The following is a 13131-nucleotide window of genomic DNA, read 5'->3' as shown; positions in this document are numbered from 1 at the left end:
GTAGATAATATTCAGCTATTGAGATGAGGGGCCTGACCCAGGGGTAAGGAAGCAGCCTACGATCCTTGGGTACATGAAGAGGCTCCTACTTAATTGTTATTAAGAACTCTCTACCCGGTAGACCTGCTGAAATCCTGTTATCTTGCTGTGTAAGCAATGATTCTTCATACATTAGTTAAATTATCTCTATCCTCAATACAAATGAGAAAGCAGAGAGTAAAGGAAGAAGTCCCTTTCGGCTCCTCTGTCTGTTCTCTTATTATGTAAATCAACCTGTTTGCATCAACTTTTATTGGTCTGTGACTGTAATAAATCAAATCAATCTATTGAAGGTTTTGCTTCATTTAAATTCTAATGAATTATTTCTACACCAGGCCTGCCTGCTGCAGTCTATCAAGCAGAACACAGCTTCCCGGCAGCTTAATAACCCTCCTGAACTTTCAACCTACACAGGACTGCAACATCATGGAGTGCGCCTGGAGAACGCCACAATAGGCTCAGGCATGTGCCGGGCTTGGTAGATCAAGTTATGCAGGCCTGCTCTGCTCTGTGTGAAGTACCAGAAACGCACCACATGAGGAACCTCATCTGAAAGTCTTTTTTCAGATTGTTTCAACACTTGCATGTTTCAATACTCCCCAGGGCTGGAATTCTTAGAATCCCAGGAGGCCACTAACTTGAGTAAAAACAACCCTCAAGAGAACCACCATCATGGTGGCTGCTTTGGCAAGAGCTGTTTAACATTCACAGTACAGGCGCAGTTGGTTTGAAATTGGATCAGAAAACTATATAGGCTTCCAAGCTGCTGGACATGTAAATCCACAAATCAAAATGTCTGGCTGGAAAGGTTTATTTAAAACCATTCCAATGGAACCATGAGTGCATGCTATCAGCTTCTTTTGCCACCTTCAGAGTAGGCGCACTCACGGCTAAGCTATAGAAAGGCTGCATACTTCTGTTCTCAGGCAGACAGGCCCCATTCTGCAAAAAAGGGACACTTAAGCCCCCTTCCCTACTTACAATTCCGTATGTAGCAGCTAGAGAGGGATGATTTTGTCAGCAGCTCCCTCCCAAGTTCTTGCAGCTTGTTGTAGCTCTCCGTCCCACAAGTAGCCAAGGTTCCCTGGTCACCAGGAAACGAGTAAGCGGTTGGCCCATCAGAAGCATTGCTGCTCCGGACCTCCGACAGCTGGTTCTTCACATCTGACATTTTACTGCGGACTTCAGCCATCTGGCTTTTCAACCTCTTCAGCATCTTCAAGTCTGGCGGAACACGCCACATGGCCTGGTGCCTCCGCTGATCCCTCTCTTTGAGAGAATAGGATGCTTGACAGAGAGGAAATGGAGGGAAAAAGTTAGAAGCCCAGCAAGACAATGTCTATAGACAGAGAGCAAATACCTGGGTCTTGCGCCGCGGAAGACGCCTTTTCTGCTCCCCAGCTAGTTCCATAATCACAGAGCTCATGATTTCATTCTGTTGGCTGTTCTGTGTACACCATACATGCTGGCAATTACAGAACCAGCACAAACCATGCAGTCTGCACAGCAAAAGTGATGCGGTTGGAAACCAATCAGATGTGGCCATGCGGGCACATCAGTGAAGGCAAACTGAAGCTGCACTGCCTTTGCTCTGAAGCTCTGGGTTCTGCTCAGAATGTGCATCTGGATATACATCAGAATGCTCATTTAAGTCCTTAAATTTGCTGTAGTTATCCCAGCTGCATTCCAACAAGACACGATATAATCAGATCTCTTCCTCTGCCCACTCAAAGAATCACAACACATGTACCACGAAACATGGCGATGGAAACGGCAGTAAAGTTCGCTCCCCATCACCTCACTCCTAGCTGAAATTTAGAGCTCCCTTGTCAGTGGCCACCTTGTCATTATCCCCCTGCCTACGAATCTGGATAACTTCACAAGCCACTTAGCCACCTCTCTTTCTACTGATAACATGAAGCCTGCTTAATTTTGCCAGACTGCAGCAGCCAAGTTCTGTTCCAGCCTCTCTCTCTCTCTCTCTCTCTCTCTCTCTCTCTCTCTCTTCCTATCTTTAGAGCTGACAGTACAAGAGGTGTTGCTATGGAAAGAAGAAAAAGTGTGTGTGTGTGTGTGTGTGTGTACCAGATGGATCATCATTTTATCCTCTGCTCTCTAAAGTCAACAAAATGGTTGCTTCAAAGTGACCTGAAACCAGGTATCAGTGGCTCCAGGCCAATTAACTCCAAACAAAATAAAAACATTAAAGTTTGACCTTCACTGGTTTGTAGCAACAAAAGGACGTGTATGGTTAGGTCACCTTTCCTCTGGCACGTGCCCAGTTAAGGCTAAAATACATCTCCAGTGTTTGAAAGACAGATGAAAATATGGCAAACATGGCTGGTTTGCCCTGAGATCATGCCTGCCTCTCTAAGAGCTCAGATGGGCCATGGGCTGAGGTCTGCAGGCATCTCAAACAACACCAAGGAGAAGCATCTGCAGCAGCAAGTACGCTACTAAAGGAAAACAGAACTGGAATGTATTATTAGAGAATTCTTAGGCTGGACAACAACAGTATGTTATGTGGACAACACCGGATAAAAACCCTAAGATATCTGGTTTAAGCCAAATGGCTACATCCAACCTCATGCACACCCCCTTGGTTGTCTTCAGGGTTCAGGTCCGGGTTCAGCTTTCTCCAACCCGGTGCCCTCCAAATATTTTAAACTCCAACTCCCATCTTCCCTGACCATTGCCCATGATGGCTGAAGCTGATGGAAGTTATGGTCTAAAACATCTTAGGAGATGAGGATGGGCAGAACTGAGGTTGGGGAAAACAAGTGCAGACTATAAATCAAATCCTTCCCAGAAAGAGACCCTATGTGACAGACACTAACCTAGCATTGCATAGCTTTAGCAGCCAATTCCAAGACACACAAAGGTTTTCACTTAAACACACAACTGAATGATTGAAGTACATTCTGTTGCTTCACATTAAAAACCATTCCAAGTACAGTGGTACCTCAGGTTACATACGCTTCAGGTTACATACGCTTCAGGTTATAGACTCCGCTAACCCAGAAATCGTGCTTCAGGTTAAGAACTTTGCTTCAGGATGAGAACAGAAATTGTGCTCCGGCAGAGCGGCAGCAGCAGGAGGCCCCATTAGCTAAAGTGGTGCTTCAGGTTAAGAACAGTTTCAGATTAAGAACAGACCTCTGGAACAAATTAAGTACTTAACCCGAGGTCCCACTGTATAGCAAAGCAATTTGAACAGGAAACCATTCAGAAAGCTCCATCCTGTTAATGCTGTTGATTGGATGGCGGGGGGGGGGGGTTCCATCCACTCACCTCTGTTCTGCAGCAGTGAAGCAGGAGGGCGCGGCTGTAGGCCCCACAGGTTTTCCATCCCATTCCTGTCCTTCAGGTCCAACAGGTGAATTAAAATCAAAGGGTCTATGTCAAGTAAGCTGCTACTGGCTGAAGAGCCTAGTGCGCTCCCTCCCCTCCTGGACATGCGGCTGCTTGCAGTGGGATAGCCGTGGCTCCCACCTGGAAGGAGGAGAAGAATGCTTAGTGTTTCTATAACACTTTAAGAATGTCCAAAGCACTTCACATTCAGCAGTGGAGGCCTTCTCAAGTCAGGGGTGGCTGCCACCCATTGGGACTGGTGAGATGGAAGGCAGAGAGACCAACAGGAGAAGAGTAGTAGAAGAAGAGGAGTTTGGATTTGATATCCCGCTTTATCACTACCTGAAGGAGTCTCCAAGCGGCTAACATTCTCCTTTCTCATCTTCCCCACCACCACAAACACTCTGTGAGGTGAGTGAGGCTGAAAGACTTCAGAGAGAAGTGTGACTAGCCCAAGGTTACCCAGCAGCTGCATGTGGAGGAGCGGGGAAGCGAACCCAGTTCACCAGATTACGAGTCTACTGCTCTTAACCACTACACCACACTGGCTCTAATAGTTCTAATTTTGTTCCCACCTTTCTCCCTACTGAGTTGTACAAGGGCAACACTAAGAAGGAGGAAGCCGACAGGCAGCACCTCTCCCTGGATTGGTTGTAAGTAAGAAGGCAGGCAGGCGGAGGCTGGCTGAGGGCAGGTTGAGGTTGGTGGGGCAGTGCCCCGTCCGCTGCAGTTGCCAACCTCCACTCTCCCAAATAGCGGATTCAGTATGTGTGTCTGACAGGATTGTAGCCAAACTACTCTTGGTGCAAAAGTCTGTGCAGGGAAACAGTGCCAGCTGTAAGTTAGTTGAATGGGGAAAATAAACACCCATATAAAAAGCCACTAAGGGGCTCTGGCAAAGCAGGTGATTAAGAACACGCAATTAGCAAAATTGGAGATTCCTCAGAATTGAGTGGGTTACAGACAGACACCAGTGAGGGAGGATTTTACAGACAGCAAACACTTTTAAAAAGAGAAGGCTAGGGAACACAATCAATCACTTAGTTCTGCAGACATTATGCCTCCACCTCTGTTCCTGTAAAGGGGGTGGTATTAATCAGCTAAATATGAATTAATTTCCTGGCGCAGAAGGAATTCTAACAGAGGTATAATTTAACTGTCGTATGCCTGTGATTGCTATCTGAGCCACAATAGGATTTAGACAGTTATAAGGAGAACTGCAATACAACACCATCAACGCTTCCCTCCCAGCAGGATAATTGACAGATCTTTGCTAGAACTGGTATCTTAAGTGCTTATTTAAAAAGAAACCTTCCAAGAGCTTTCAAAATCCCGGCCGCAGATGAAGAATCTGTGTCTGAATTAGTCAAATGTATAGGCACTATTCCCTTGGACTCCTCTCCACTTGATACTTAAGAGGTTCACACATTTCATCCCTTCCTCACCCCAGTAAGGAAGCTTATGCAGTAAGATCACACTCTTTAAGATAAAGTGTCAACACTCCCAAGGGAAAAGGAAAATGAGTAAAAGGCAAAAGAGGAAATCAACCACTGGCTCTACTTAAGAGTACTTTTTTTCTTTTCTTTTTAAAAAAGAAGACTGGGAAGCGTCAGCACTCCATTGATGCGTTTTTTAAAAGCCCTTAAGGAAATTCAGCTGCAAACCTCCCATGACTGTGAGCCAATGGGAAGACTGCCCTACATTGCAATAATCTCCACATACGGTACATGATGCAGCAGTTCCAAAAATAGAAAATCCTGCGGAATACACAGCTCTGCGTTGCCTCTGACGTGGCAGTGAGAGAACAAGGAGAAGGATGGAAAGCAGGCTCCGTATACTAAGATGCAGTTAATGGGAAAAGGGTCCCATTCATACCCGAGGCACCTGCTGCGGCAGAAGCTGCCTCCTCCACAATATCTCCTTCCTCCAGCTCCATGTTGTGATTGTATTCCACATCATTTTCCCCAGACCTAAGAAACAAATTGAACAAAAACAAAGAGCTCCTTTGAAGCCTTTGTTCTGAAAAATCACTTGTGCTTAAAAGAATTTCATAGATTTTAAACTGCACAGATTAGCAAATTCATTGTTATGGGATAAAACCACTCTTTCACGCATGTACTTACAACACTCAAGTACTGCATCTAAGGCTTAGTCTATATATGCAGCAGAATGAAGCAGCAGAGTCCCAGGGTGCTGGAATGGATTCTACCCCTTCAGCTACTTCAATACTCCCTACAAGGTAGGTATCCAAAAGGTTCTAGCTTTGCTAGTTTTCTCCTTGCAGGAAGACTTGTTTTTTCTACCCTTTAACATTTCCATTTCCACAACAGAATTTCCCCATCCTCTCCCCCTGCACCCTCCCCAAATCTGTTCTAGATAGCTTGGGGAACCCCCAGAACACATTTTAGGGGGCACATAGGGAGAGGAGATGGAGGGCAAGTTCGATTGCATGGCCACAAGTGTGTTAAATATCCACTTCATCTCCCACTTACACTCTGAAGTGGTACAGTTCATTCTGCTATCTCAATCAATCAATGAATCAATCATTTTATTTGTATGCTACCTTTCCAAAGTTAAAACCATGCTCAAGGTGGATTGCAACATATAAAAAATACAAGCTTAGCAATATCAAAAAATACACAACCAGACTGAACAATTTCCACATAAATCATTAGATCCAAAATAAAAGATATTAAAAAATTAATAGCAACAACCCCAACAAAACTCATAAACAATACCCCAGTGCTAAAAATGCTCATTCATCACTATTCTCAGCCCTTGAACCCTCATTCTATTAAAAGCATAGACCACTGGAAAAAACATCACATTTGAAATGTACAGGCATGTAGTCTTAGAAAGAAGCCAAATATTTGTAAGTGCAGACTGCTTCAATGTTACAGGTGCCACACAATACTTATTCTGTACCTCTGTGCTGCCTCTCCAGACATTTTTCTTTAGGCAAGCCTTTCTAGACATGTAGAACTGGACATGAATTTTAATCTCTTTTTGGCTTGTTGATTTGCATTATCTTCTGAATACCTGTCCTTTTATTGATAATTACGTTGGGGTTTTTTTTTTTTTGCAAACTGCTTACAGGTTTTATTGCAGCCATGCGCTGTCTGAATTTTGTTAAATAAATAAAATAGATAAAAAAAATTATTACAGTGTTTCATTTTTCCTTATGCTTTGTTAGCTGCCTTGGGAGCAACAATAATGTAGGGTAGGATTTCCCCTCCCACCCCGCCTCCAAATGGAAGGGGCTTCCATTTCAACAGACAACAAAGATGGCAGAACAAGAACAGGGTCTCTTACATGGTCTCTTCATCAATATCATTTTCTTCTGTGTTGCTGGTCGCTGTGGAACTAGCTGAAGAGCTGCTGCCGTCAAGGTGGTTTGCCTCGTCCTCCCCAACAAGATCGACATCAAGGTCCCCATCTGAGAGTTCATGCTGCAGTTAAGAGTATGCAAAAATGGCTCTGAAATAATGCTTCTGTGTGCAGTGCGGAGCAGAGGCAGCCAACAGGCTGCTCTCCAGTTGGTAGCCCAAGAACTTCCATCAGCCCCGGCCAGCGTGGCCAACGGTCAGGGGATTATGGAGTCCACACCACTAAGAGAGGACCATGTTGGTTATCCTGGTGCAGAGAAAGCAGTGACACTAATGTTTAGCTGGTTAACTGGAAAGAAGGAACTCTGGAAGCAGGTTTCTCACAGGCATCTGGCTGAACCCTGTGGGAACAGGATTCTAGACTAGATGGCCCATTGGTCTGATCCAGCAGACTCTTCTTATATTCTTATGTAAGCCAGGAACACACAGGACTCTGCCCATACCCCCAGAATTCCAGAGGGTAGCTGGCCCTATTCCAGAATCAGATTATCTTCTGATGCCTGGAGCATGGCAGAACAGGACTTTCCTCTCACAGCATGGACAAGCGTAATGTCTACTGGCTTGCTAACTGTAAGTAAGTGGGACAGAGTACCTAAGAACATCCTCATTCTTGGAAGGAAGGCATGGTATTAGGTACAGAACTGAGCTCCCTGAGAATTTCTACTTTGATAAAAAAACAATTTTTCTAGGTCTTATTGATTAAAAACAGATACTGTCTGTCTGAAACTGCCTTCTGAAATCTCCAAAGCCAAGGTAGTGGTCAATGAATAAGGTTTCCACGACTACCAAAAACAGAATACATTATACATTATGCAAGATAGAATTCAGCAACACTAAACACTGATTTGCATGCTCTGGGCACAGACATTGAAAGGGTGTGTGTTTCAGCACTGATAAAAGGCTCCTTTACCAGATGTCCCTCAGTACCACCCAGCATGTAATCTGTTTTGAAATTCAAACAACACAGCAACAGTTAGCAAAACAGGTTGGCTACTATTTTCAGATGTGTACCTGTGATCTACCCTTTCCTGCTTCCCAAGCACAACCCCTCTCCATTAGCACAGGCTGATCTATAGGCATTGGGATTTGCTCCCACAATAAATAGTGATGGTCAACAACTTGGATGGCTTTGAAAGAGACTCAGACAAATTCATGGAGAAGAAGGCTATCAGTGGCCAATCACCACAGTGTGGGATTCACAAATGAGGAGTGTTGTTGTGCTCAGCGTCTTCTTCTGGGCTTCTCAGGAGAGGCATCTAGTAGGCCACTGTGAAACCAGGATGCTGGACTAAAGGGCCATTGACACGATCTCATGTTTGGTCATTACTGCAAATTCACCAGGGCAGGAGAGGAGGATTCTTACATTGAAGTCTTCATACTGTATTTTCTCTTCCTCGTCATCCTTTGCTTCTCTAGCAGATGCTGTGCTGGCCACAGCCTCAAGATGCACTTCAGAGTTTGATCCTGACTTCTTAGGTCTTGCTTCTGGACCATCATCACTTTGTGGGCTGAGGTGAGTATCAGGGGGAGACATGCCATGGGATTTCTGGGTACGAGAAAGCTCGATTGCAAGCCTCTGTCATTTAAAAAAGAAAAAGAAAATAAAGCATACACATATGGAAAACAGAAGGCATAGGTTTAATGTAGCCAACATTCTTTATACAGTCGTACCTTGGAAGTCGAACAGAATCTGTTCCAGAAGTACATTCGACTTCCAAAATGTTCAGAAACCAAAGTGTGGCTTCTAATTCCTGCAACCAATCAGAAGCTGAGGACATTTGGCTTCCAAAAATTGTTTGAAAACCGGAACACTCACTTCCAGGTTTTGATTGTTCAGGAGCCAATTTGTTCGGGAGCCAAGACATTTGAGATCCAAAGTACAACTGTAATACTAAACCAGTTGTTCGCAAACCACATGGTGACTGACAGCAAGAGCTGTGACGCCCAAGTTACGTACCCAAAGAGATTACCCCACCACATCTACTCCTGATTCACTTTTCTCTTTCCAATTAGCCTCTCCTGGAGACAGATAGCTCTGACACATCTCTACATTGGATGTGACTGGATCAATCACTCCAGATGCAGCAGCTTTACCTGCCTGAGAAAGCACACCCAGATCAGTGACTCATGCAGAAATTCAGAGGTAGGTCCTTCTAAAGGCAAACAGCTCTTGCACATCTGGAAAGATGCTGCAGCACAAAGGGTAGAGCAGGCTTCCTCAACCTCAGCCCTCCAGATGTTTTTGGCCAACAACTCCCATGATCCCTAGCTAGCAGGACCAGTGGTCAGGGATGATGGGAATTGTAGTCTCAAAACATCTGGAGGGCCGAGGTTGAGGAAGCCTGGGGTAGAGCACATGCTTTGCATGCAAAAGGGTTCTATGTTCAATCCCCAGTGGCATCTCCAGGTAGTAATGGGAATGCCCCATCTGAAACTACTGCTGCCTCTCAATGTGGACAGTACTGAGCTAGATGGACCAATGTTATTACTCAACGTAAGAAAACTTCCCATGGACCCAAGTGTAAATTGAAGCATGCTTCCAATTTCAAAATACAGAAAATAAGAAAGGTTCCTCAACGCTCAGCAGTCTGGGAAACAAGCACAACACACTAACGTTCATGATTTCATTGTTCAAATTAGCCCAATACACTTGCCCCCCAAAATATCAGTCACCCACTATAGTTAATGGCATTGTCTCTCAATTTAGCATTCATGTGTCACAATGCTGCTCACCTCTTTAAGGTTATTTATCTGTTGGACATAGCTTGTCTGAGCAGCTTCCAGCTGAGAAATGTACCAGTGCTGATCCCGACATTTCTGGAAGAAGGTGGGTGACCGCACCTGGAACCTTGTGGGGGGCAGAAGGAGGGGAAGACTTCACAATGCTTACAAAAGTCCCATACAAGAATAACGCATGTTCTATTAGCAGTTGGGTTCTCTACCAAGCTGCAACAGCAACCTTGTGTCACCATCGTTAAAGACGAATCTGAAAGGAGGGACAGAGCCATCCAGCTTCATCCCATTTGCTGCTAAAAATTTAGGCTGCTAATTTAAATCAGTGAATTAAATCAGCTAGAGCTTAAAGGTCACACTTTGTTTACTGATGCTTATTTTGCTACTGTAACAGAGATCAAAATTATATTAGAGAATACCCTTCCCTGTAGCAGTGACAGGTAGCTTGCATCTATTAATCTGCAAAGTCCTCATACATCAAAAGGCACCACCTTGGAGGTCGAGCCAATATTCACATTTATTGGGCAATGATTACTCAATTAAAATTCTTGAGAACCTTTTAGGAGACAGGCCTACTAAACAAGTTAAATTGAACTCCTCTCACCATTATGACACTACATACAGTAATAGAGTGAGGCAAGGGCTGCTCCCCCACCATATAGGATGTAGTGCCAAGAGGTTCCTTTTCCTACTGTTCACCCTCAAAAAGCTATCTGTGGTCATCTTGCACCCTTACAGCACTTGCACAGTAGGGCTCTCCCGTACCTTAAGATGACAGTGTCATTCTGCCTGTTTAAGTAGCCTTCATTAGCAAGCAAGTCCAGTCGAAAGAACCTGTTGTAACCCCAGCACTCGCCAACTTCAAAATCAGACGCAAACTCTCGAATGATATTTTTAGCAGGATCATTAGTGGACTGGTGGACCATTTCCACACGGTATTCATACCTACAAAACAAAAATGCCACAGGCAAACAGAAAATAAATCACCCAGTGGAACCTGACCTTATGTGGAACCATACATTAACATCTATTAATTTTATAGTGCCACCCATGTACATGGCATTTTGCAAAGAATGAGAGGACAGGGCCTGGCCCCCCAGGGGCTTACATTCTGTATATTCACACAGGAGGAAGTGGAAGGGGAATGAGGCAGTGGCAAAAAGGGGGAGAACATGTAGTTACTTCAGTTATAATTGTTGAGCTTTGTTACAGTAATTGTTGGTACAATTATATCCTAAGTTACATTTCACTAATTAATAAATTTCCATCAAATAGCAAGCATGTCATCTTTCTACCAGCTTTTAGTTTTGTTTAAAAAAAACAAAAAACAAACCTGCATTTCAATGCATGGCTGCCCTCACAGGGCAACCTATAAGTCACATGAAAATACAACTAAATAAAATCCACAACAGCAGCACTACTATTCAACCAAACACAGACTTGAATGTGTGTGTCTTCAGCCTTTTTTCAAAGACTAGCAACAGTGAGGCCATAGATATCTCCCTGGGATGTTTAAAAAATGCTGATGTGATGGGTGCATGGATAAGGGTATACACTGAGGTAACAACCAATGCCAGACAGCCGTGGTGGCCCACTGTAACCTTCGCCAGCCAGAAGCTGATGGGTTGTTGAGAGTCCAGCATCTTATCTGGAGGGCACACCTGACACAAGAGGGTAAGAACAACCGGTGCAACCATGGCTACAACTGTCTACAACAAAAAATGTTCAGCTTCTGAGACAAAGTTTGCAAACTGGAACACCTACTTTCGGGTTTGCAGCTTTCGAGTTCCTAGTTGTTCATGAACTAAGCTGTTCAAAACCAAGGTACAACTGTACCATCAAAATGATTTAAAATATGAAGCGACAAATAAACCCATAACCAACCTTCCCATCTTATTTCACAGACCTTTTCAAAAAAAGCACATTTATTAGCTGTAGCTTACCTCCCAAAACTCAAGCAATCTAAATGAAACCGACCCCTGAAAAACTAGGATTGGGGACCAGGGTTTCTATACCGATCAGGGTCGGGAAAACTTTGGCCCTCCAGATGCTATTGGACTCCAATTCCCATGAGGCATAGCCTGCATAGCCAATTGTTAGATATGATGGGAACTGTAGTTCAGCAACATGTTGGGAGGGCCACAGGTCTCTTAGCTCAGATTCAGATTGGCAGGAGTGGCAGGCTTGGTTCCTTGTCAAGGACACAATCTGGCTGTGGATGTTTTGAAGCCTTTGAATCAGCTGTGCTTAAAAAGCTGCTTAGGGAATAAATTCTTGATGACCTAGCATCTATGGTAATTTTTTGGCAGGTAACCTCTAGCTCACCTGAAAGACAGGCTGGCCAGCCACTTGGCTGCATTTGAAATCGATTTCCCACAGCAATTAACAGAGCTCTTCAGACCAAGTTCAGCACAACACCTCTGTCAAATATTCCCTTCTTGCCAAATATGACCATGAAACTACATTACTTAAGCCACTTTCCCCACAAGCAGAGGGCATTTAAGCCAAAAGTCGCACACACTCAAAATGTCCAATAAAATATTTAGCAGCCCTTGCTAGAGCCAGCTGTCCCAGTGAGAAGCCTGGAAGGAGGACATAAGGACAACGTAAGGTAGACGGGGAGCAGCATTCTCCCCATCTGCGATTCCCAGCAACTGGTATTCAGACGCATTCTGCCTCCAACAGTGGAGGGGAAATAGCTATCATGGCGAATAGTAGCCATTGATGGTCTTATCCTTTGCAGGAAATGCCTAGTGAATTTTCAGAAAATGAAGGTGGCTGAAGAAGATTCTGAGATGTACAACTCTCTTTCTCCCCCCTCTCCATCACCCCCATGACTAGCTAAATCAGAGATATGCAAATGTGCTGAATTTGCATGACTGATACAGTATAGCCAATAGATGGATGCCCAGGCACATAATTTTGGTCACAGAATCCACAGAGTTTTGGAAAAATCTAACATGGCTCATTTAGATGGGTGGGGTTTAAATACTATTATTATTATTATTATTATTATTATTATTATTAAAGGGCAGCCTAGAAAAGTGCTGATATTCTGCAACTCTTAACATAACTGGCTTATATCTGCCCTTCCATAAACAAAATAACTCCTTATATTTGTAGAACCTTTATATTCCAGCTTGATCACCAAGATCATCTGTAGGATTTGCTGGTAGTTCTGAGCTGGGTGAGGCTCATTTGACATCAGCAAAAAACTGAGCTTTCAGTGTTATTAGCCCTTTCTTGAAGACTGGAGACTTGGAAGGGCTTCTATACTAACCTTGAAAAATTTGCTGAAATATTTTCTTTGCCACCAGGCTTATTTATGCAGACAATAAGACAAATGTTTTCCATTGAATAGTCAGCTGGTGATCCATTCTAATTTTTGTGTATACAAATATTTGTATAAATAAGGTAAATAAACAAGCTCTGATCCAAGGGAAAGTTTCCTCAACATAAATGTGGCAGGCAATTTTCAACAATTCTGCTTTGCCTTAGCATACTCAAAGACTCGCTCCAGAAGATTGGGGACCATTCAGAACAGAATAGGAAGTGTTGTGGGAGTGGGGCTCAGGGGGAACTGGAAAAACTGCCGCACCATTTCCATTCATAGAAAACTCTT

General features: G+C 43.9%; 1 protein-coding gene across 4 annotated transcripts in view; it reads right to left on the bottom strand.

The window, feature by feature from the left end:
• Positions 1-13131, bottom strand: part of TRIM37 (tripartite motif containing 37) — a 40021-nt gene that overhangs the window by 8149 nt on the left and 18741 nt on the right. For all 4 annotated transcript variants that reach the window (XR_014558465.1, XR_014558466.1, XR_014558467.1 and 1 more), the window contains exons 14-20: positions 10275-10454; positions 9510-9624; positions 8140-8352; positions 6703-6839; positions 5266-5360; positions 3331-3531; positions 1021-1326 (exon numbers count right to left, since the gene is read on the bottom strand). Coding sequence is in view for 1 of the 4 variants with exons in the window: in XM_083715065.1 (XP_083571191.1) it covers positions 1021-1326; positions 3331-3531; positions 5266-5360; positions 6703-6839; positions 8140-8352; positions 9510-9624; positions 10275-10454 (1247 nt within the window). In the remaining 3 variants the exon portion in view is untranslated. The remainder of the gene's footprint in view (positions 1-1020; positions 1327-3330; positions 3532-5265; positions 5361-6702; positions 6840-8139; positions 8353-9509; positions 9625-10274; positions 10455-13131) is intronic.

Source organism: Podarcis gaigeae, assembly GCF_964106915.1.
Source record: "Podarcis gaigeae genome assembly, chromosome: 15".
NCBI lineage: Eukaryota > Metazoa > Chordata > Lepidosauria > Squamata > Lacertidae > Podarcis > Podarcis gaigeae.
This window is presented reverse-complemented; position numbering and strand designations above follow the sequence as displayed.